We start from the raw sequence: 24,766 nt of genomic DNA, 5'->3' as shown, positions 1-24,766 counted from the left end.
TACAAATGCTCCGACTGCTGTGAGCCACAGAACTGGGACACTTGCATTGCTGACATGATAGCGGAGTGCACCGGGTACGCGGTTTGTCGAGGGGACTTACTGCCGGAAAACATATGTCCGCCCTGCCTTGAGGATGCAGTGAGTGCATTCAGCTTTAAGAAGACCTGCGAGCAGAGCCATAGGCTCTATATTCCAGTGTTGGAGGAAATGAAATTATCTAAGTTCACTCATATTACACCAGCGCGAAGGTGTGCCTGGATGATTCCGTTCCACTGGTGGACATATTCGCCGAAGTCTGCAATCTCTGGGAGCTGCCTGAAAGATTTCTCCCCTAAGAATTCTGTGGAGTGCGGGGACTCTATGCCGCAGCTTATTTGCCCCTCCTGCATTAATGGGGTCCAGAGTGCATATCGTTATAAGCTAAAATTTGACCAACGACCTGAAACTGATCAACGTTTTCGTATAGCTTTATCAAGCTATCAATGAAGAAACGTACACAATTAATAGCAGCGATAAAGAGGAGAATCACATTCGTGCAAATGAAAGCCATGGGATCGAGGAAGAGCACGAAAATGAGCAAAAATATACAATCGAACAAAGAGAATAAGAGGCAGGAGTCAGAGAAAAAGAACCATCCATTTGAAATAGAGGATTTCTTGGGGACGATGGAAATTCTTATGAGCATATCAACGGATACCGAGAACCAGAAGAAATTAGACTTCTATCAGAACTTCAAAATGTATCGGGACGAAACATTTAAGAATGGGGGCAGTTAACGTACCCAATTCTATTGAGCTCTCATAAGAGTTGTAAGCAATCTTTGGCTTTCTAAGACGAAAACAATTTCAATCTTGGGCCTCCGCCTAATTGGTTTTTTTCAAGACATAAGGTCGGAGGAATTTTGGAGCGGCAGACTGAGAGCATTCTCCAGAGAGAATCGCAGCAGTAAGAATTTTAGCTTTTTGTTGAAGCGGGAGCGGCTGGCGGCTGAGAGCCGGAAAGCGGTAGCGGTGGTTCAGAGCCAGAAAGAGGTATGGGGCAAATTAAATTAGGTGGATAAGGTCGGAGGAATTTTGAACAAATGAGTCGCAGACCGCACGTTGCCCCCATTTTATAGGCTGCGGACACGCGAAATTGAAGCAGCGCAGCGCTGCTGCAGACTCATGCGCAGACGCAGCAGGCTCTCTGCCCGCTTTTCATTGGTTCTGCTCACCATGCCTTTGTACATGTATGCATGTGTATGTGTCTGGGCCTGGGCCTGGGTAAATCTGGCAATGACAGCAGTGCCTAGTGATGGACTTTTTCGGGAAAAAATAAGTGTATAGATACTTAGCCCAAATAGATACATATTCAATCACAAAACAAGGAACTAGATATATGTATATGCGCTTTTGAAGTTCCTGCGCTGTTCACCATTCGACGATCTGAACACGTGGAAGAAGTGAATCGATAACAAAAGTGCTGCTCATTACATTCGTGTAGTCTATATTAAAAAACTCATGCCAGAAAATCTAAGAATACGTGTGCATCCGTACATTAAAATACGCAAAGCAAACAACACATTAGCGCTTAAAACTAAATAGAAACATTACTGCATTACCAGCAGTGAGCGAGGACGAATGTCATGTCACTTGTTCTCTACTCACTTTTTGCGCAATTTTCCTCTAAGGGTATTTTGCGATCTGGCAGCTGTTGCTCATATTTGCGTTTACTTCACACTTTTTGTATTAAAAATTCAAAATGTCGCTAATTCGAAAGTATAGTGAAATTTGGAACCATCTGTACATGAATAGTGAACAACTGAGTGAGCAAGTCAGCAACTGAACAAGTGACTCACTTACTAAAAAAGAACAAGTGAACATGTTCACCAAAATGAGCAATGTTTACCCAACACTACTTTGCATTTGCTATTTGCAATCGACTAATTGTGCGCAAACGAAGTGAAATTAATTGCTGTGATTAATTTTATTATCAGGTAAGTGCAGTGTTTAAATAATAATTAAAATATGTTTTGTGAAACAAAAGGCAGAGTTGGAACATGGCATTCTGACCCAATGCATCATACAGGCCACCGGCGAACGGAGGTTCAACGGACAGGTGATGAGCAACCTGCTTTTGAAGATCGCTCGAGGCTGAGTGGCATCAACCAAACGCTGAAGAGAGAATTTCGACCGCTTCGTGTCCTACAATAGCCGCCTCCGCAACTCCAATGAAAATTGTATATACATATATGCATATGGTATAAAGCACAAAGAAGTACCATTAAAGAATACTTATAATTTAATTTATGAATTTTAGCTTTTTGTTGAAGCGGGAGCGGCCGGTGTACGGAACAACACGTAAAATCCTCAATCCCCAAGTGAAGAATCAAACCGCTTTCGCAACTCCAAAAAAATTGAAAATCGCAGTCGCGCCGCCGCAGGTCTGCCTTGCAAGAGTGAGATAGATGTATCGTCTGTCGCTGTATGTGTGTGTTTTGCATGCGCCTGCTTCTGCGTACAAAAAAAATACGTCAGCCGACAGCGCAGCCGCAGCTGTTGTCTCTCTGTCTCTCGCTCTCTCTCTGCTTTTGCAAGGTAGCAGAAAAGGGTGGGTTTTGTATTATGTATTTATACACATACATATGTATATTATATAATCAAATTATTCATTATATTTAAAAAAAAAAACAGATTTTCGGTGAAAAATTATATATATATATATCCGAGTCTGGGACCGTGTTTTATTAAATATTTAATTCATTTATATATACATATTTATATACAGATATCGTGCTGGGCCCTGATGAAAAATTTCAGAGCATGCCCATCTCTCTCTTTCTTTCCTTTTGGTGCGTATCAGTGAAGGGTGGGTTTTCATACATTGTACATGCGTGCACATGTATAGAAGAGTAAGAGAGATGCACACATAACTGCGCCGCGCAGTCGTAACCTCAGTCGCCGTCGGCTGAATCTTCGCCTTGCTAATTCGGTTCTTGGAAATGCTCGACCCTTCCAATACCCTTCACTCATAAAATAATCATTTTGATTGCGATTCCGAGCCGGAACCAATGAAACTTACGTTATAAGACCCAAATCCAACCGCTCCTTTGCGTTCATCCATTTTACAAATCATATCATACAAACAACGAATTTGTGCAACTGACAAGCATTTTTTATAGATTTTTAATACGCTTCACATAAGTATGTATGTTACATTTCCTTTTCTAACAATACCAGAACATATTAGAAATTTTAGACAATGTAATGAATGAATTCACCTTCTGTACCATTTACCTGTTGTCCCCCCTTCAGACAATTACAAAAAATGTTTTCCATCACATTTTGGGTATTATTTACGCATCAAATTTTATGACAAATACTTGAAAAAAGCCCACCCCACAAAACGGATTATATGTGCAATTGGAAATTAAATTAGAGTGAGTTCCTTATGGAGCAATTTCGAATCGTTCTCGTGGCAGGAAAATTGCGTTCTAATCGAAGCGAATGAGCAGGCAACCGCCGCAACTGCACCTCCTTCCTATAGCAGCCATTAAAATGCATCCCTCAAGTGTTTTCTTCTTCTCTTTCGTGAATCGAATTACAACAAAGCGAACAAAAACGAGAAGGAACGCTGTGAGAGGCGGCAAGGGCCGCGGCTCTATCTCAAACAGAGCTCTTCCACAATACGTACGTATTTTGTAAATAATTATACGAAAGCGTCGTAATACCTCCGGCTTTTGGCACCGCAAAAGCAAGGATTTTTTGCACTCCGTTTATCATTTTTCCACTTAATGACTTATTCCATTCGAAATTTAAAATATTTGATCTGTTTCTATTTTTCCGATACATGTCTGTCTCTTTTCGTGCTTCTCAAAAAACACCAGCCGTTATTTTTTACAGCTTCGGCCGTTACTTCTCGAAGCAATAAAGCGCCAGCGGCGTCGACGTCGACGCAGATACAAGGCAGAATTCAGCTCGCAGTGACTGAGGTCGCGACCGCGCTGTTGTCAGCCGTCGGCCGACATATATATGCATCTCTTTTACTCTTACACATGAATGCTTCGTCTCAAAAGGAGAGAGAGAGAAAGAGTGATGGGCGCTAGAGATGGGCAGGCACTGAAATTGTTTGACAAGACCCAAAACGGCACGAAAATGCACGAAAATGCACGCACGGTCCAGCACGAAATTTTTGATTATTTGAAAAAAACCTTTGTTAATATTAAACTTCAACAATGAATTCCAATTGCTTTCAAAAACGACCCATAATCGGCTATGGACTATGTGATCTTTTAGTTAATTTTTAAGGAAAATCTGATCGTCTATTTTCATAACCTAAAAGCTCAAAATAAAAGCGAACGCGGGGGAGTATTCTGGAAGAGCCCAGCGACACTTCTCATATGATACGATCTCCTCCTGCTCCTCACAGTAGCCACACCCCCTCGTTCATACCTTCTGGAAACCGCTCCCACTCTTCCCCTCATGGAGAGGAGGGAGAGTTTGATGCATTGATGCTTCAGAGAGTCTGTTAATCCATTAGATGCATTGCATATTTCATTTGACATTTACGAAACCCGGCAATTTCCTCTTTTATCCCTCTCCCAGGGATATAAAATGTCCTCAAATTAACGATCTTGCAAGCTTTATGCAAGAGCAAGAGCCATCTTACAAGATGATGGAATGTTAGTTATAAGTGAAAATGTTTGTGAATGTAAGGAGAAATACTATTTAATGAATAATTTTAAAAGTGAGACTTTTGACAACCAAGCACAAATAGATTTAAAGAAGAAATAGACATCATACAGAATGGTGCCATATTAGTTTCAGGCAACAATAACGTAGACAATACTACTTTGATAGGATCGTATCTCCTTGTGTTCAACAACACAATTAAAATAAATAATATAACCCACATAAATGATAAGGGTCGCATCATAGATATACATATATACCAATATCAAAGACTATAAAATACCAAGATGTTGCATGAGCGACCAAAAAGCTGTTCTATGGCGGGTCCTAACATTAGAACCCAAAAGGCACGAGGGAGCGCGCGGGGTTTCAATTCCCTTTTCGCCTGTACTTCGTCTCTACCGTGACCCCGCTGTCCATCGGTTTCGTCTGTTCGGCAATTCTGGACTCTCGAGCCTCAGCACCGTCGAAGCGGTGGTCGCGGATCGCCGAAGTCTTTGGAGCGGCACAGTGGGAAAATTCGATTGGAAAATTCTCTATTAGAATTTATCTAAAGCACTCATACAATTTTTTTACTATTTCGGCTGAGTCTCCACTGTTCCGCGCCAAAGACATCAGCGACCACGCTGCCCTACGGTTTCGGCATGCAGACGATTCATATTTTGTTTTTTTATTCTTTCTCTCGAGACACACCGACTCGACGCTGACCGAGGCATTGACGAAGCCGAGTAGCATTTCGGAGGCGAAGGTAAAAGAGAATTGAAGTAATAGCTCCGCGTCCCGTGAAGCGTCAAACGAAAATTGACAAAGAATTTGTTCCTCATGCAACATCTTGGTATTGTATAGTCTTTACCAATATACTGGCACATAAATATAAGACGTAGATATAAGCATTGCATGTTTCGGGTTAGCTAAATCCAACATGAATATATATATAAGAATCATTCTGAATAAAGTAGTCCTTCCAATCATTTAACATTCATTTACTTGCAGAAAAATGGCGCAAGTATGCAGAGTCTGCATGGCACCGCCAGTCTCCGGACCATTCAAAAACATTTTTGATGAGCCACAGAACTGGGACACTTGCATTGCTGACATGATAGCGGAGTGCACCGGGTACGTGGTTTGTCGAGGGGACTTACTGCCGGAAAACATATTTCCGCCCTGCCTTGAGGATGCAGTGAGTGCATTCAGCTTTAAGAAGACCTGCGAGCAGAGCCATAGGCTCTATATTCCAGTGTTGGAGGAGGCTGGAGGAGAAGACATCTGTCATAATCTGGAAGACGATGAGGATTGGGAACATTCAGATAGTGGAAATGAGCTAACGAACCAATTTGAAAATGCAAAGGTTCACGGTGATAAGGATGTCGATCATCAGTTCAAATGTAGTCTTTGCCCAAAGAGCTATACGCACAAATCGAATCTAAATAGACACAAACAATTACACACTGAAGAACGAACCTACAAATGCTCCGACTGCTGTGAGCCACAGAACTGGGACACTTGCATTGCTGACATGATAGCGGAGTGCACCGGGTACGCGGTTTGTCGAGGGGACTTACTGCCGGAAAACATATGTCCGCCCTGCCTTGAGGATGCAGTGAGTGCATTCAGCTTTAAGAAGACCTGCGAGCAGAGCCATAGGCTCTATATTCCAGTGTTGGAGGAGGCTGGAGGAGAAGACATCTGTCATAATCTGGAAGACGATGAGGATTGGGAACATTCAGATAGTGGAAATGAGCTAACGAACCAATTTGAAAATGCAAAGGTTCACGGTGATAAGGATGTCGATCATCAGTTCAAATGTAGTCTTTGCCCAAAGAGCTATACGCACAAATCGAATCTAAATAGACACAAACAATTACACACTGAAGAACGAACCTACAAATGCTCCGACTGCTGTGAGCCACAGAACTGGGACACTTGCATTGCTGACATGATAGCGGAGTGCACCGGGTACGCGGTTTGTCGAGGGGACTTACTGCCGGAAAACATATGTCCGCCCTGCCTTGAGGATGCAGTGAGTGCATTCAGCTTTAAGAAGACCTGCGAGCAGAGCCATAGGCTCTATATTCCAGTGTTGGAGGAAATGAAATTATCTAAGTTCACTCATATTACACCAGCGCAAAGAATGGCGAAGGTGTGCCTGGATGATTCCGTTCCACTGGTGGACATATTCGCCGAAGTCTGCAATCTCTGGGAGCTGCCTGAAAGATTTCTCCCCTAAGAATTCTGTGGAGTGCGGGGACTCTATGCCGCAGCTTATTTGCCCCTCCTGCATTAATGGGGTCCAGAGTGCATATCGTTATAAGCTAAAATTTGACCAACGACCTGAAACTGATCAACGTTTTCGTATAGCTTTATCAAGCTATCAATGAAGAAACGTACACAATTAATAGCAGCGATAAAGAGGAGAATCACATTCGTGCAAATGAAAGCCATGGGATCGAGGAAGAGCACGAAAATGAGCAAAAATATACAATCGAACAAAGAGAATAAGAGGCAGGAGTCAGAGAAAAAGAACCATCCATTTGAAATAGAGGATTTCTTGGGGACGATGGAAATTCTTATGAGCATATCAACGGATACCGAGAACCAGAAGAAATTAGACTTCTATCAGAACTTCAAAATGTATCGGGACAAAACATTTAAGAATGGGGGCAGTTAACGTACCCAATTCTATTAAGCTCTCATAAGAGTTGTAAGCAATCTTTGGCTTTCTAAGACGAAAACAATTTCAATCTTGGGCCTCCGCCTAATTGGTTTTTTTCAAGACATAAGGTCGGAGGAATTTTGGAGCGGCAGACTGAGAGCATTCTCCAGAGAGAATCGCAGCAGTAAGAATTTTAGCTTTTTGTTGAAGCGGGAGCGGCTGGCGGCTGAGAGCCGGAAAGCGGTAGCGGTGGTTCAGAGCCAGAAAGAGGTATGGGGCAAATTAAATTAGGTGGATAAGGTCGGAGGAATTTTGAACAAATGAGTCGCAGACCGCACGTTGCCCCCATTTTATAGGCTACGGACACGCGAAATTGAAGCAGCGCAGCGCTGCTGCAGACTCATGCGCAGACGCAGCAGGCTCTCTGCCCGCTTTTCATTGGTTCTGCTCACCATGCCTTTGTACATGTATGCATGTGTATGTGTGTGGGCCTGGGCCTGGGTAAATCTGGCGATGACAGCAGTGCCTAGTGATGGACTTTTTCGAAAATAATAAGCGTATAGATACTTAGCCCAAATAGATATTCAATCACAGTAAGCGGTCTGCGCGGCAAGTTCCGCTGGGCTCTGACTGGCACACCCATACAAAACAAGGAACTAGATATATGTATATGCGCTTTTGAAGTTCCTGCGCTGTTCACCATTCGACGATCTGAACACGTGGAAGAAGTGAATCGATAACAAAAGTGCTGCTCATTACATTCGTGTAGTCTATATTAAAAAACTCATGCCAGAAAATCTAAGAATACGTGTGCATCCGTACATTAAAATACGCAAAGCAAACAACACATTAGCGCTTAAAACTAAATAGAAACATTACTGCATTACCAGCAGTGAGCGAGGACGAATGTCATGTCACTTGTTCTCTACTCACTTTTTGCGCAATTTTCCTCTAAGGGTATTTTGCGATCTGGCAGCTGTTGCTCATATTTGCGTTTACTTCACACTTTTTGTATTAAAAATTCAAAATGTCGCTAATTCGAAAGTATAGTGAAATTTGGAACCATCTGTACATGAATAGTGAACAACTGAGTGAGCAAGTCAGCAACTGAACAAGTGACTCACTTACTAAAAAAGAACAAGTGAACATGTTCACCAAAATGAGCAATGTTTACCCAACACTACTTTGCATTTGCTATTTGCAATCGACTAATTGTGCGCAAACGAAGTGAAATTAATTGCTGTGATTAATTTTACTATCAGGTAAGTGCAGTGTTTAAATAATTAATAATATGTGTTGTGAAACAAAAGGCAGAGTTGGAACATGGCATTCTGACCCAATGCATCATACAGGCCACCGGCGAACGGAGGTTCAACGGACAGGTGATGAGCAACCTGCTTTTGAAGATCACTCGAGGCTGAGTGACATCAACCAAACGCTGAAGAGAGAATTTCGACCGCTTCGTGTCCTACAATAGCCGCCTCCGCAACTCCAATGAAAATTGTATATATATGCATATGGTATAAAGCACAAAGAAGTACCATTAAAGAATACTTATAATTTAATTTATGAATTTTAGCTTTTTGTTGAAGCGGGAGCGGCCGGTGTACGGAACAACACGTAAAATCCTCAATCCCCAAGTGAAGAATCAAACCGCTTTCGCAACTCCAAAAAAATTGAAAATCGCAGTCGCGCCGCCGCAGGTCTGCCTTGCAAGAGTGAGATAGATGTATCGTCTGTCGCTGTATGTGTGTGTTTTGCATGCGCCTGCTTCTGCGTACAAAAAAAATACGTCAGCCGACAGCGCAGCCGCAGCTGTTGTCTCTCTGTCTCTCGCTCTCTCTCTGCTTTTGCAAGGTAGCAGAAAAGGGTGGGTTTTGTATTATGTATTTATACACATACATATGTATATTATATAATCAAATTATTCATTATATTTAAAAAAAAAACAGATTTTCGGTGAAAAATTATATATATATATCCGAGTCTGGGACCGTGTTTTATTAAATATTTAATTAATTTATATATACATATTTATATACAGATATCGTGCTGGGCCCTGATGAAAAATTTCAGAGCATGCCCATCTCTCTCTTTCTTTCCTTTTGGTGCGTATCAGTGAAGGGTGGGTTTTCATACATTGTACATGCGTGCACATGTATAGAAGAGTAAGAGAGATGCACACATAACTGCGCCGCGCAGTCGTAACCTCAGTCGCCGTCGGCTGAATCTTCGCCTTGCTAATTCGGTTCTTGGAAATGCTCGATCCTTCCAATACCCTGCACTCATAAAATAATCATTTTGATTGCGATTCCGAGCCGGAACCAATGAAACTTACGTTATAAGACCCAAATCCAACCGCTCCTTTGCGTTCATCCATTTTACAAATCATATCATACAAACAACGAATTTGTGCAACTGACAAGCATTTTTTATCTATTTTTAATACGCTTCACATAAGTATGTATGTTGCATTTCCTTTTCTAACAATACCAGAACATATTAGAAATTTTAGACAATGTAATGAATGAATTCACCTTCTGTACCATTTTCCTGTTGTCCCCCCTTCAGACAATTACAAAAAATGTTTTCCATCACATTTTGGGTATTATTTACGCATCAAATTTTATGACAAATACTTGAAAAAAGCCCACCCCACAAAACGGATTATATGTGCAATTGGAAATTAAATTAGAGTGAGTTCCTTATGGAGCAATTTCGAATCGTTCTCGTGGCAGGAAAATTGCGTTCTAATCGAAGCGAATGAGCAGGCAACCGCCGCAACTGCACCTCCTTCCTATAGCAGCCATTAAAATGCATCCCTCAAGTGTTTTCTTCTTCTCTTTCGTGAATCGAATTACAACAAAGGGGACAAAAACGAGAAGGAACGCTGTGAGAGGCGGCAAGGGCCGCGGCTCTATCTCAAACAGAGCTCTTCCACAATACGTACGTATTTTGTAAATAATTATACGAAAGCGTCGTAATACCTCCGGCTTTTGGCACCGCAAAAGCAAGGATTTTTTGCACTCCGTTTATCATTTTTCCACTTAATGACTTATTCCATTCGAAATTTAAAATATTTGATCTGTTTCTATTTTTCCGATACATGTCTGTCTTTTCGTGCTTCTCAAAAAACACCAGCCGTTATTTTTTACAGCTTCGGCCGTTACTTCTCGAAGCAAAAAAGCGGCAGCGGCGTCGACGTCGACGCAGATACAAGGCAGAATTCAGCTCGCAGTGACTGAGGTCGCGACCGCGCTGTTGTCAGCCGTCGGCCGACATATATATGCATCTCTTTTACTCTTACACATGAATGCTTCGTCTCAAAAGGAGAGAGAGAGAAAGAGTGATGGGCGCTAGAGATGGGCAGGCACTGAAATTGTTTGACAAGACCCAAAACGGCACGAAAATGCACGCACGGTCCAGCACGAAATTTTTGATTATTTGAAAAAAACCTTTGTTAATATTAAACTTCAACAATGAATTCCAATTGCTTTCAAAAACGACCCATAATCGGCTATGGACTATGTGATCTTTTAGTTAATTTTTAAGGAAAATCTGATCGTCTATTTTCATAAGCTAAAAGCTCAAAATAAAAGCGAACGCGGGGGAGTATTCTGGAAGAGCCCAGCGACACTTCTCATATGATACGATCTCCAATATATATAGAGTAATAATAATAATAATAATATCCACTTTTCTTTCTTTCTTAGAGAAAAAAAAAACAATAAGCACCTTCATGGATGGCCTAAATACTTACATCTCCTCCTGCTCCTCACAGTAGCCACACCCCCTCGTTCATACCTTCTGGAAACCGCTCCCACTCTTCCCCTCATGGAGAGGAGGGAGAGTTTGATGCATTGATGCTTCAGAGAGTCTGTTAATCCATTAGATGCATTGCATATTTCATTTGACATTTACGAAACCCGGCAATTTCCTCTTTTATCCCTCTCCCAGGGATATAAAATGTCCTCAAATTAACGATCTTGCAAGCTTTATGCAAGAGCAAGAGCCATCTTACAAGATGATGGAATGTTAGTTATAAGTGAAAATGTTTGTGAATGTAAGGAGAAATACTATTTAATGAATAATTTTAAAAGTGAGACTTTTGACAACCAAGCACAAATAGATTTAAAGAAGAAATAGACATCATACAGAATGGTGCCATATTAGTTTCAGGCAACAATAACGTAGACAATACTACTTTGATAGGATCGTATCTCCTTGTGTTCAACAACACAATTAAAATAAATAATATAACCCACATAAATGATAAGGGTCGCATCATAGATATACATATATACCAATATCAAAGACTATAAAATACCAAGATGTTGCATGAGCGACCAAAAAGCTGTTCTATGGCGGGTCCTAACATTAGAACCCAAAAGGCACGAGGGAGCGCGCGGGGTTTCAATTCCCTTTTCGCCTGTACTTCGTCTCTACCGTGACCCCGCTGTCCATCGGTTTCGTCTGTTCGGCAATTCTGGACTCTCGAGCCTCAGCACCGTCGAAGCGGTGGTCGCGGATCGCCGAAGTCTTTGGAGCGGCACAGTGGGAAAATTCGATTGGAAAATTCTCTATTAGAATTTATCTAAAGCACTCATACAATTTTTTTACTATTTCGGCTGAGTCTCCACTGTTCCGCGCCAAAGACATCAGCGACCACGCTGCCCTACGGTTTCGGCACGCAGACGATTCATATTTTGTTTTTTATACCCGATACTCAAAATGAGTATTGGGGTATATTAGATTTGTGGTAAAAGTGGATGTGTGTAACGTCCAGAAGGAATCGTTTCCGACCCCATAAAGTATATATATTCTTGATCAGCATCAATAGCCGAGTCGATTGAGCCATGTCTGTCTGTCCGTCTGTCCGTCCCCTTCAGCGCCTAATGCTCAAAGACTATAAGAGCTAGGGCAACGATGTTTTGGATCCAGACTTCTGTGATATGTCACTGCTCCAAAAATATTTCAAAACTTTGCCCCGCCCACTTCCGCCCCCACAAAGGGCGAAAATCTGTGGCATCCACAATTTCGACGATACGAGAAAACTAAAAACGCAGAATCGTAGAAGATGACTATATCTTCTAGAGTGCGAAATCTGAACCAGATCGTATAATTATTACAGCCAGAATCACGAAAACAATTTCACTCTTTCTCGCTCTGTCTCACTCTAACACACAGGTTTCATGGTCGGTTTTGCCAATTGCAAAATATGAGTTCAAGGATCTCAGAACCTATAAAAGCCAGAGCAACCAAATTTGGTATCCACACTCCTGTGATATCGGACCTTGACCGTTTCCTGTCCAAATTTCGCCACACCCCCTTCCGCCCCCGCAAAGGACGAAAATCTGAGGCAACCACAAATCTCAGAGACTATTAAGGCTAGAGTAACCAAATTTGGTACACACACTCCTTTAAGATGTCACTATAAAACGTATATCTCAGAATTTCGCCCCACCCCCATCCGCCCCCACAAAGGACGAAAATCTGTTGCATCCACAATATTGCAGATTTGAGAAAACTAAAAACGCAGAATCATAGATAATGACCATATCTATTAGATTGCTGAATCTGGATCAGATCAGATCATTTTTATAGCCAAAAGGAACAAATCAATTTGCAGTGGCTACGCAGCGCCCGACGTCACGCTCAGACTGATTTTCTGTCTCTCTCGCACGCACTCTTTGTCGTGTCGCTTAATATTAGCGGCGTCTGCCGGAGGAGAGCCATACTGACTTAGTATCGGGTATAACCGTAGAGTTGCGGTGTCCGCAGCAACTCACAACGTTCCCCCTCGTTTATTCTTTCTCTCGAGACACACCGACTCGACGCTGACCGAGGCATTGACGAAGCCGAGTAGCATTTCGGAGGCGAAGGTAAAAGAGAATTGAAGTAATAGCTCCGCGTCCCGTGAAGCGTCAAACGAAAATTGACAAAGAATTTGTTCCTCATGCAACATCTTGGTATTGTATAGTCTTTGCCAATATACTGGCACATAAATATAAGACGTAGATATAAGCATTGCATGTTTCGGGTTAGCTAAATCCAACATGAATATATATATAAGAATCATTCTGAATAAAGTAGTCCTTCCAATCATTTAACATTCATTTACTTGCAGAAAAATGGCGCAAGTATGCAGAGTCTGCATGGCACCGCCAGCCTCCGGACCATTCAAAAACATTTTTGATGAGCCACAGAACTGGGACACTTGCATTGCTGACATGATAGCGGAGTGCACCGGGTACGTGGTTTGTCGAGGGGACTTACTGCCGGAAAACATATGTCCGCCCTGCCTTGAGGATGCAGTGAGTGCATTCAGCTTTAAGAAGACCTGCGAGCAGAGCCATAGGCTCTATATTCCAGTGTTGGAGGAAATGAAATTATCTAAGTTCACTCATATTACACCAGCGCAAAGAATGGCGAAGGTGTGCCTGGATGATTCCGTTCCACTGGTGGACATATTCGCCGAAGTCTGCAATCTCTGGGAGCTGCCTGAAAGATTTCTCCCCTAAGAATTCTGTGGAGCGCGGGGACTCTATGCCGCAGCTTATTTGCCCCTCCTGCATTAATGGGGTCCAGAGTGCATATCGTTATAAGCTAAAATTTGACCAACGACCTGAAACTGATCAACGTTTTCGTATAGCTTTATCAAGCTATCAATGAAGAAACGTACACAATTAATAGCAGCGATAAAGAGGAGAATCACATTCGTGCAAATGAAAGCCATGGGATCGAGGAAGAGCACGAAAATGAGCAAAAATATACAATCGAACAAAGAGAATAAGAGGCAGGAGTCAGAGAAAAAGAACCATCCATTTGAAATAGAGGATTTCTTGGGGACGATGGAAATTCTTATGAGCATATCAACGGATACCGAGAACCAGAAGAAATTAGACTTCTATCAGAACTTCAAAATGTATCGGGACAAAACATTTAAGAATGGGGGCAGTTAACGTACCCAATTCTATTAAGCTCTCATAAGAGTTGTAAGCAATCTTTGGCTTTCTAAGACGAAAACAATTTCAATCTTGGGCCTCCGCCTAATTGGTTTTTTTCAAGACATAAGGTCGGAGGAATTTTGGAGCGGCAGACTGAGAGCATTCTCCAGAGAGAATCGCAGCAGTAAGAATTTTAGCTTTTTGTTGAAGCGGGAGCGGCTGGCGGCTGAGAGCCGGAAAGCGGTAGCGGTGGTTCAGAGCCAGAAAGAGGTATGGGGCAAATTAAATTAGGTGGATAAGGTCGGAGGAATTTTGAACAAATGAGTCGCAGACCGCACGTTGCCCCCATTTTATAGGCTACGGACACGCGAAATTGAAGCAGCGCAGCGCTGCTGCAGACTCATGCGCAGACGCAGCAGGCTCTCTGCCCGCTTTTCATTGGTTCTGCTCACCATGCCTTTGTACATGTATGCATGTGTATGTGTGTGGGCCTGGGCCTGGGTAAATCTGGCGATGACAGCAGTGCCTAGTGATGGACTTTTTCGAAAATAATAAGCGTATAGATACTTAGCCCAAATAGATATTCAATCACAGTAAGCGGTCTGCGCGGCAAGTTCCGCTGGGCTCTGACTGGCACACCCATACAAAACAAGGAACTAGATATATGTATATGCGCTTTTGAAGTTCCTGCGCTGTTCACCATTCGACGATCTGAACACGTGGAAGAAGTGAATCGATAACAAAAGTGCTGCTCATTACATTCGTGTAGTCTATATTAAAAAACTCATGCCAGAAAATCTAAGAATACGTGTGCATCCGTACATTAAAATACGCAAACCAAACAACACATTAGCGCTTAAAACTAAATAGAAACATTACTGCATTACCAGCAGTGAGCGAGGACGAATGTCATGTCACTTGTTCTCTACTCACTTTTTGCGCAATTTTCCTCTAAGGGTATTTTGCGATCTGGCAGCTGTTGCTCATATTTGCGTTTACTTCACACTTTTTGTATTAAAAATTCAAAATGTCGCTAATTCGAAAGTATAGTGAAATTTGGAACCATCTGTACATGAATAGTGAACAACTGAGTGAGCAAGTCAGCAACTGAACAAGTGACTCACTTACTAAAAAAGAACAAGTGAACATGTTCACCAAAATGAGCAATGTTTACCCAACACTACTTTGCATTTGCTATTTGCAATCGACTAATTGTGCGCAAACGAAGTGAAATTAATTGCTGTGATTAATTTTACTATCAGGTAAGTGCAGTGTTTAAATAATTAATAATATGTGTTGTGAAACAAAAGGCAGAGTTGGAACATGGCATTCTGACCCAATGCATCATACAGGCCACCGGCGAACGGAGGTTCAACGGACAGGTGATGAGCAACCTGCTTTTGAAGATCGCTCGAGGCTGAGTGGCATCAACCAAACGCTGAAGAGAGAATTTCGACCGCTTCGTGTCCTACAATAGCCGCCTCCGCAACTCCAATGAAAATTGTATATATATGCATATGGTATAAAGCACAAAGAAGTACCATTAAAGAATACTTATAATTTAATTTATGAATTTTAGCTTTTTGTTGAAGCGGGAGCGGCCGGTGTACGGAACAACACGTAAAATCCTCAATCCCCAAGTGAAGAATCAAACCGCTTTCGCAACTCCAAAAAAATTGAAAATCGCAGTCGCGCCGCCGCAGGTCTGCCTTGCAAGAGTGAGATAGATGTATCGTCTGTCGCTGTATGTGTGTGTTTTGCATGCGCCTGCTTCTGCGTACAAAAAAAATACGTCAGCCGACAGCGCAGCCGCAGCTGTTGTCTCTCTGTCTCTCGCTCTCTCTCTGCTTTTGCAAGGTAGCAGAAAAGGGTGGGTTTTGTATTATGTATTTATACACATACATATGTATATTATATAATCAAATTATTCATTATATTTAAAAAAAAAAACAGATTTTCGGTGAAAAATTATATATATATATATCCGAGTCTGGGACCGTGTTTTATTAAATATTTAATTCATTTATATATACATATTTATATACAGATATCGTGCTGGGCCCTGATGAAAAATTTCAGAGCATGCCCATCTCTCTCTTTCTTTCCTTTTGGTGCGTATCAGTGAAGGGTGGGTTTTCATACATTGTACATGCGTGCACATGTATAGAAGAGTAAGAGAGATGCACACATAACTGCGCCGCGCAGTCGTAACCTCAGTGGCCGTCGGCTGAATCTTCGCCTTGCTAATTCGGTTCTTGGAAATGCTCGACCCTTCCAATACCCTGCACTCATAAAATAATCATTTTGATTGCGATTCCGAGCCGGAACCAATGAAACTTACGTTATAAGACCCAAATCCAACCGCTCCTTTGCGTTCATCCATTTTACAAATCATATCATACAAACAACGAATTTGTGCAACTGACAAGCATTATCTATAGATTTTTAATACGCTTCACATATGTATGTATGTTACATTTCCTTTTCTAACAATACCAGAACATATTGGAAATGTTAGAATGATTGAAATGAATGAAGGTGGGACAACAGGAAAATGGTACAGAATTCAGACAGTTACAAAAAATGTTTTTCATTACATTTTGGGTATTATTTACGCATCAAATTTTATGACAAATACTTGAAAAAAGCCCACCCCACAAAACGGATTATATGTGCAATTGGAAATTAAATTAGAGTGAGTTCCTTATGGAGCAATTTCGAATCGTTCTCGTGGCAGGAAAATTTCGTTCTAATCGAAGCGAATGAGCAGGCAACCGCCGCAACTGCACCTCCTTCCTATAGCAGCCATTAAAATGCATCCCCCAAGTGTTTTCTTCTTCTCTTTCGTGAATCGAATTACAACAAAGCGGACAAAAACGAGAAGGAACGCTGTGAGAGGCGGCAAGGGCCGCGGCTCTATCTCAAACAGAGCTCTTCCACAATACGTACGTATTTTGTAAATAATTATACGAAAGCGTCGTAATACCTCCGGCTTTTGGCACCGCAAAAGCAAGGATTTTTTGCACTCCGTTTATCATTTTTCCACTTAATGACTTATTCCATTCGAAATTTAAAATATTTGATCTGTTTCTATTTTTCCGATACATGTCTGTCTTTTCGTGCTTCTCAAAAAACACCAGCCGTTATTTTTTACAGCTTCGGCCGTTACTTCTCGAAGCAAAAAAGCGGCAGCGGCGTCGACGTCGACGCAGATACAAGGCAGAATTCAGCTCGCAGTGACTGAGGTCGCGACCGCGCTGTTGTCAGCCGTCGGCCGACATATATATGCATCTCTTTTACTCTTACACATGAATGCTTCGTCTCAAAAGGAGAGAGAGAGAAAGAGTGATGGGCGCTAGAGATGGGCAGGCACTGAAATTGTTTGACAAGACCCAAAACGGCACGAAAATGCACGAAAATGCACGCACGGTCCAGCACGAAATTTTTGATTATTTGAAAAAAACCTTTGTTAATATTAAACTTCAACAATGAATTCCAATTGCTTTCAAAAACGACCCATAATCGGCTATGGACTATGTGATCTTTTAGTTAATTTTTAAGGAAAATCTGATCGTCTATTTTCATAAGCTAAAAGCTCAAAATAAAAGCGAACGCGGGGGAGTATTCTGGAAGAGCCCAGCGACACTTCTCATATGATACGATCTCCAATATATATAGAGTAATAATAATAATAATAATATCCACTTTTCTTTCTTTCTTAGAGAAAAAAAAACAATAAGCACCTTCATGGATGGCCTAAATACTTACATCTCCTCCTGCTCCTCACAGTAGCCACACCCCCTCGTTCATACCTTCTGGAAACCGCTCCCACTCTTCCCCTCATGGAGAGGAGGGAGAGTTTGATGCATTGATGCTTCAGAGAGTCTGTTAATCCATTAGATGCATTGCATATTTCATTTGACATTTACGAAACCCGGCAATTTCCTCTTTTATCCCTCTCCCAGGGATATAAAATGTCCTCAAATTAACGATCTTGCAAGCTTTATGCAAGAGCAAGAGCCATCTTACAAGATGATGGAATGTTAGTTATAAGTGAAAATGTTTGTGAATGTAAGGAGAAATACTATTTAATGAATAATTTTAAAAGTGAGACTTTTGACAACCAAGCACAAATAGATTTAAAGAAGAAATAGACATCATACAGAATGGTGCCATATTAGTTTCAGGCAACAATAACGTAGACAATACTACTTTGATAGGATCGTATCTCCTTGTGTTCAACAACACAATTAAAATAAATAATATAACCCACATAAATGATAAAGGTCGCATCATAGATATACATATATACCAATATCAAAGACTATAAAATACCAAGATGTTGCATGAGCGACCAAAAAGCTGTTCTATGGCGGGTCCTAACATTAGAACCCAAAAGGCACGAGGGAGCGCGCGGGGTTTCAATTCCCTTTTCGCCTGTACTTCGTCTCTACCGTGACCCCGCTGTCCATCGGTTTCGTCTGTTCGGCAATTCTGGACTCTCGAGCCTCAGCACCGTCGAAGCGGATCGCCGATGTCTTTGGAGCGGCACAGGGGGACCTTTGGCCGTCTCAGCTTGCTAAATTAGCTAGTGAATATGAGTTCAATAAATATTTGCATTGAGTACTTACATATATATAAACTTTGAGTGCTTATATCTCCTAAACTAAAACTATCTTGAAAATTTGATTGGAAAATTCTCTATTAGATGCGTACATTAAATTTATCTAAAGCCCTCATACAATTTTTTTACTATTTCGGCTGAGTCTCCACTGTTCCGCGCCAAAGACATCAGCGACCACGCTGCCCTACGGTTTCGGCACGCAGACGATTCATATTTTGTTTTTTATACCCGATACTCAAAATGAGTATTGGGGTATATTAGATTTGTGGTAAAAGTGGATGTGTGTAACGTCCAGAAGGAATCGTTTCCGACCCCATAAAGTATATATATTCTTGATCAGCATCAATAGCCGAGTCGATTGAGCCCTGTCTGTCTGTCCGTCCGTCCGTCTGTCCGTCTGTCCGTCTGTCCGTCCGTCCGTCTGTCCGTCTGTCCGTCCCCTTCAGCGCCTAATGCTCAAAGACTATAAGAGCCAGAGCAACGATGTTTTGGATCCAGACTTCTGTGATATGTCACTGCTCCAAAAATATTTCAAAACTTTGCCCCGCCCACTTCCGCCCCCACAAAGGGCGAAAATCTGTGGCATCCACAATTTCGACGATACGAGAAAACTAAAAACGCAGAATCGTAGAAGATGACTATATCTTCTAGAGTGCAAAATCTGAACCAGATCGTATAATTATTACAGCCAGAATCACGAAAACAATTTCACTCTTTCTCGCTCTGTCTCACTCTAACACACAGGTTTCATGGTCGGTTTTGCCAATTGCAAAATATGAGTTCAAGGATCTCAGAACCTATAAAAGCCAGAGCAACCAAATTTGGTATCCACACTCCTGTGATATCGGACCTTGACCGTTTCCTGTCCAAATTTCGCCACACCCCCTTCCGCCCCCGCAAAGGACGAAAATCTGAGGCAACCACAAATCTCAGAGACTATTAAGGCTAGAGTAACCAAATTTGGTACACACACTCCTTTAAGATGTCACTATAAAACGTATATCTCAGAATTTCGCCCCACCCCCATCCGCCCCCACAAAGGACGAAAATCTGTTGCATCCACAATATTGCAGATTTGAGAAAACTAAAAACGCAGAATCATAGATAATGACCATATCTATTAGATTGCTGAATCTGGATCAGATCAGATCAGATCATTTTTATAGCCAAAAGGAACAAATCAATTTGCAGTGGCTACGCAGCGCCCGACGTCACGCTCAGACTGATTTTCTGTCTCTCTCGCACGCACTCTTTGTCGTGTCGCTTAATATTAGCGGCGTCTGCCGGAGGAGAGCCATACTGACTTAGTATCGGGTATAACCGTAGAGTTGCGGTGTCCGCAGCAACTCACAACGTTCCCCCTCGTTTATTCTTTCTCTCGAGACACACCGACTCGACGCTGACCGAGGCATTGACGAAGCCGAGTAGCATTTCGGAGGCGAAGGTAAAAGAGAATTGAAGTAATAGCTCCGCGTCCCGTGAAGCGTCAAACGAAAATTGACAAAGAATTTGTTCCTCATGCAACATCTTGGTATTGTATAGTCTTTGCCAATATACTGGCACATAAATATAAGACGTAGATATAAGCATTGCATGTTTCGGGTTAGCTAAATCCAACATGAATATATATATAAGAATCATTCTGAATAAAGTAGTCCTTCCAATCATTTAACATTCATTTACTTGCAGAAAAATGGCGCAAGTATGCAGAGTCTGCATGGCACCGCCAGTCTCCGGACCATTCAAAAACATTTTTGATGAGCCACAGAACTGGGACACTTGCATTGCTGACATGATAGCGGAGTGCACCGGGTACGTGGTTTGTCGAGGGGACTTACTGCCGGAAAACATATGTCCGCCCTGCCTTGAGGATGCAGTGAGTGCATTCAGCTTTAAGAAGACCTGCGAGCAGAGCCATAGGCTCTATATTCCAGTGTTGGAGGAGGCTGGAGGAGAAGACATCTGTCATAATCTGGAAGACGATGAGGATTGGGAACATTCAGATAGTGGAAATGAGCTAACGAACCAATTTGAAAATGCAAAGGTTCACGGTGATAAGGATGTCGATCATCAGTTCAAATGTAGTCTTTGCCCAAAGAGCTATACGCACAAATCGAATCTAAATAGACACAAACAATTACACACTGAAGAACGAACCTACAAATGCTCCGACTGCTGTGAGCCACAGAACTGGGACACTTGCATTGCTGACATGATAGCGGAGTGCACCGGGTACGCGGTTTGTCGAGGGGACTTACTGCCGGAAAACATATGTCCGCCCTGCCTTGAGGATGCAGTGAGTGCATTCAGCTTTAAGAAGACCTGCGAGCAGAGCCATAGGCTCTATATTCCAGTGTTGGAGGAAATGAAATTATCTAAGTTCACTCATATTACACCAGCGCAAAGAATGGCGAAGGTGTGCCTGGATGATTCCGTTCCACTGGTGGACATATTCGCCGAAGTCTGCAATCTCTGGGAGCTGCCTGAAAGATTTCTCCCCTAAGAATTCTGTGGAGCGCGGGGACTCTATGCCGCAGCTTATTTGCCCCTCCTGCATTAATGGGGTCCAGAGTGCATATCGTTATAAGCTAAAATTTGACCAACGACCTGAAACTGATCAACGTTTTCGTATAGCTTTATCAAGCTATCAATGAAGAAACGTACACAATTAATAGCAGCGATAAAGAGGAGAATCACATTCGTGCAAATGAAAGCCATGGGATCGAGGAAGAGCACGAAAATGAGCAAAAATATACAATCGAACAAAGAGAATAAGAGGCAGGAGTCAGAGAAAAAGAACCATCCATTTGAAATAGAGGATTTCTTGGGGACGATGGAAATTCTTATGAGCATATCAACGGATACCGAGAACCAGAAGAAATTAGACTTCTATCAGAACTTCAAAATGTATCGGGACGAAACATTTAAGAATGGGGGCAGTTAACGTACCCAATTCTATTGAGCTCTCATAAGAGTTGTAAGCAATCTTTGGCTTTCTAAGACGAAAACAATTTCAATCTTGGGCCTCCGCCTAATTGGTTTTTTTCAAGACATAAGGTCGGAGGAATTTTGGAGCGGCAGACTGAGAGCATTCTCCAGAGAGAATCGCAGCAGTAAGAATTTTAGCTTTTTGTTGAAGCGGGAGCGGCTGGCGGCTGAGAGCCGGAAAGCGGTAGCGGTGGTTCAGAGCCAGAAAGAGGTATGGGGCAAATTAAATTAGGTGGATAAGGTCGGAGGAATTTTGAACAAATGAGTCGCAGACCGCACGTTGCCCCCATTTTATAGGCTGCGGACACGCGAAATTGAAGCAGCGCAGCGCTGCTGCAGACTCATGCGCAGACGCAGCAGGCTCTCTGCCCGCTTTTCATTGGTTCTGCTCACCATGCCTTTGTACATGAATGCATGTGTATGTGTGTGGGCCTGGGCCTGGGTAAATCTGGCGATGACAGCAGTGCCTAGTGATGGACTTTTTCGAAAATAATAAGCGTATAGATACTTAGCCCAAATAGATATTCAATCACAGTAAGCGGTCTGCGCGGCAAGTTCCGCTGGGCTCTGACTGGCACACCCATACAAAACAAGGAACTAGATATATGTATATGCGCTTTTGAAGTTCCTGCGCTGTTCACCATGCAACGATCTGAACACGTGTAAGAAGCGAATAGATAACAAAAGTGCTGCTCATTACATTCGTGTAGTCTATATTAAAAAACTCATGCCAGAAATTCTAAGAATACGTGTGCATCCGTACATTAAAATACGCAAACCAAACAACACATTAGCGCTTAAAACTAAAAAGAAACATTACTGCATTACCAGCAGTGAGCGATGACGAATGTCACCTACAATGTCATGTAGGCGTTGACGCCAGCCAAATCGAATCTTTTGTTTCTTTCTTGTCCGCGCGTGCCGAACGAAATTCGGTTCTGCCGACCGTGCGCAGTAGAAGAGAACTTCGTTTTTTCTGTTCGTCTCTTTCATGATGTAATTATACAAGGTGGTCTCGTCGGAGGCCGAAGCTCGTTCGTGTTGTCCCTTATGTCCCTTGCGTGTTTGCTTGTTGATGTGAAAGGTTGTTCGCGGACGAATTTTTTTTATAAAGTTTTAACCCTTACGAGCCACCAACAAAAAATGACGTATTGCACTTTTTGCCGAATTCATGTTCCGGGAGTAAAATTTATTCATGTTCCACTGAGATTTCAAAAAAGATTTCAGTCCGCATGGCGGACTTATAAAACCGTCAGAAGAATTTAAACATAAGATCAAAGAATTAGAATTAATATTTCTACATTACGTTAAAGAGCATTTTAATTTAACCACAAATGTCAAGGCAAAATTATTAATGGCTGCACAAAATGTAAATATTGACATAGTGGTTAAATCATTTTATTTTAAAATTAGATTTTATTTTAGAGTTAAGAACCTTAACAAAAAAATATGCATGCAAAGTCAGAAGCAACGTTTGCTTGCAAATTCAAAATTGTTAAAAATAAAACTATAAAAAAAACTTCAAGTCTTTGTATTATAGTAGGAAATTTTAAACCCCACGGGCCTGTTAAGGGTTAATCAACATCGACATATGCCGTCTCACTTACACTCACTATACTATATGCATTTCACTCGTACTTATTGCTAGCATACGTTAAGGGACTGACTTTTGCCGACGAGACCACCTTGTATAATTACATCATGGTCTCTTTTGCGCCTGCGTCGGCAGAACTCTTTTTCTTTCTTCGCGTTGCATTAGTGTTGTGCTGCTCATGAGTGAGTGAATAAAAAAGAGTTGTTCACTTAAGTGAGCAACTGAACATGTTCCTTCCAAGCTGTTCTTTTTTGCTCACTTGTTCTTTGTTGTTCATTTTTGTTCACTTGTTCTCTACTCACTTTTTGCGCAATTTTTCTCCTCAAAGGGCATTTTGCGATCTGGAAGCTGTTGCTAATATTTGCGTTTACTTCACACTTTTTGTGTTACCGGCAAAGCTGTTTGGCCTTTCAAAAATTCAAAATGTCGCTAATTCGAACGTATAGTGAAATTTGGAACCATCTGTACATGAATAGTGAACAACTGAGTGAGCAAGTCAGCAACTGAGCAAGTGACTCACTTACTAAAAAAGAACAAGTGAACATGTTCACCAAAATGAGCAATGTTTAGCCAACACTACTTTGCATTTGCTATTTGCAATCGACTAATTGTGCGCAAACGAAGTGAAATTAATTGCTGTGATTAATTTTATTATCAGGTAAGTGCAGTGTTTAAATAATAATTAAAATATGTTTTGTGAAACAAAAGGCAGAGTTGGAACATGGCATTCTGACCCAATGCATCATACAGGCCACCGGCGAACGGAGGTTCAACGGACAGGTGATGAGCAACCTGCTTTTGAAGATCGCTCGAGGCTGAGTGGCATCAACCAAACGCTGAAGAGAGAATTTCGACCGCTTCGTGTCCTACAATAGCCGCCTCCGCAACTCCAATGAAAATTGTATATATATGCATATGGTATAAAGCACAAAGAAGTACCATTAAAGAATACTTATAATTTAATTTATGAATTTTAGCTTTTTGTTGAAGCGGGAGCGGCCGGTGTACGGAACAACACGTAAAATCCTCAATCCCCAAGTGAAGAATCAAACCGCTTTCGCAACTCCAAAAAAATTGAAAATCGCAGTCGCGCCGCCGCAGGTCTGCCTTGCAAGAGTGAGATAGATGTATCGTCTGTCGCTGTATGTGTGTGTTTTGCATGCGCCTGCTTCTGCGTACAAAAAAAATACGTCAGCCGACAGCGCAGCCGCAGCTGTTGTCTCTCTGTCTCTCGCTCTCTCTCTGCTTTTGCAAGGTAGCAGAAAAGGGTGGGTTTTGTATTATGTATTT

General features: G+C 41.9%; 1 protein-coding gene and 3 long non-coding RNA genes across 7 annotated transcripts; all 4 read left to right on the top strand.

The window, feature by feature from the left end:
* Positions 1-8: 8 nt before the first annotated feature.
* Positions 9-6,539, top strand: LOC6904000 (zinc finger protein 551-like). Of its 4 annotated transcripts, none has more exons than XM_033383667.1 (3): positions 9-204; positions 5,917-6,206; positions 6,439-6,539. In XM_033383667.1, exons 1-3 carry the CDS (start codon positions 55-57, stop codon positions 6,515-6,517), a joined length of 519 nt encoding a protein of 172 aa, XP_033239558.1. In that variant the 5' UTR covers positions 9-54; the 3' UTR covers positions 6,518-6,539. The 4 variants fall into 4 exon arrangements, 2 of the variants coding, with proteins under 2 accessions (XP_033239558.1, XP_033239559.1); XM_033383668.1 differs by having other exon boundaries at positions 6,272-6,539; XR_004470256.1 differs by lacking the exon at positions 9-204 and adding an exon at positions 5,624-5,786 and having other exon boundaries at positions 6,019-6,206; positions 6,272-6,539.
* Positions 6,540-8,741: 2,202 nt separating this feature from the next.
* LOC117184697 (uncharacterized) lies at positions 8,742-9,193 on the top strand. Its single transcript, XR_004470122.1, has 2 exons — positions 8,742-8,843; positions 8,903-9,193. It is a non-coding gene; the product is annotated as an uncharacterized lncRNA (long non-coding RNA).
* A 6,110-nt stretch (positions 9,194-15,303) lies between these two features.
* Positions 15,304-16,140, top strand: LOC117184769 (uncharacterized). Its single transcript, XR_004470216.1, has 3 exons — positions 15,304-15,532; positions 15,623-15,790; positions 15,850-16,140. It is a non-coding gene; the product is annotated as an uncharacterized lncRNA (long non-coding RNA).
* Positions 16,141-24,178: 8,038 nt separating this feature from the next.
* Positions 24,179-24,744, top strand: LOC117184770 (uncharacterized). The gene is made up of 2 exons (XR_004470217.1): positions 24,179-24,394; positions 24,454-24,744. It is a non-coding gene; the product is annotated as an uncharacterized lncRNA (long non-coding RNA).
* Positions 24,745-24,766: the final 22 nt, after the last annotated feature.

The sequence above is a fragment of the Drosophila pseudoobscura genome, chromosome X (assembly GCF_009870125.1).
Source record: "Drosophila pseudoobscura strain MV-25-SWS-2005 chromosome X, UCI_Dpse_MV25, whole genome shotgun sequence".
Classification (NCBI taxonomy): domain Eukaryota; kingdom Metazoa; phylum Arthropoda; class Insecta; order Diptera; family Drosophilidae; genus Drosophila; species Drosophila pseudoobscura.
The sequence above is the reverse complement of the archived record's forward strand: the minus strand, read 5'-3'. Positions and strand labels throughout refer to the sequence as shown.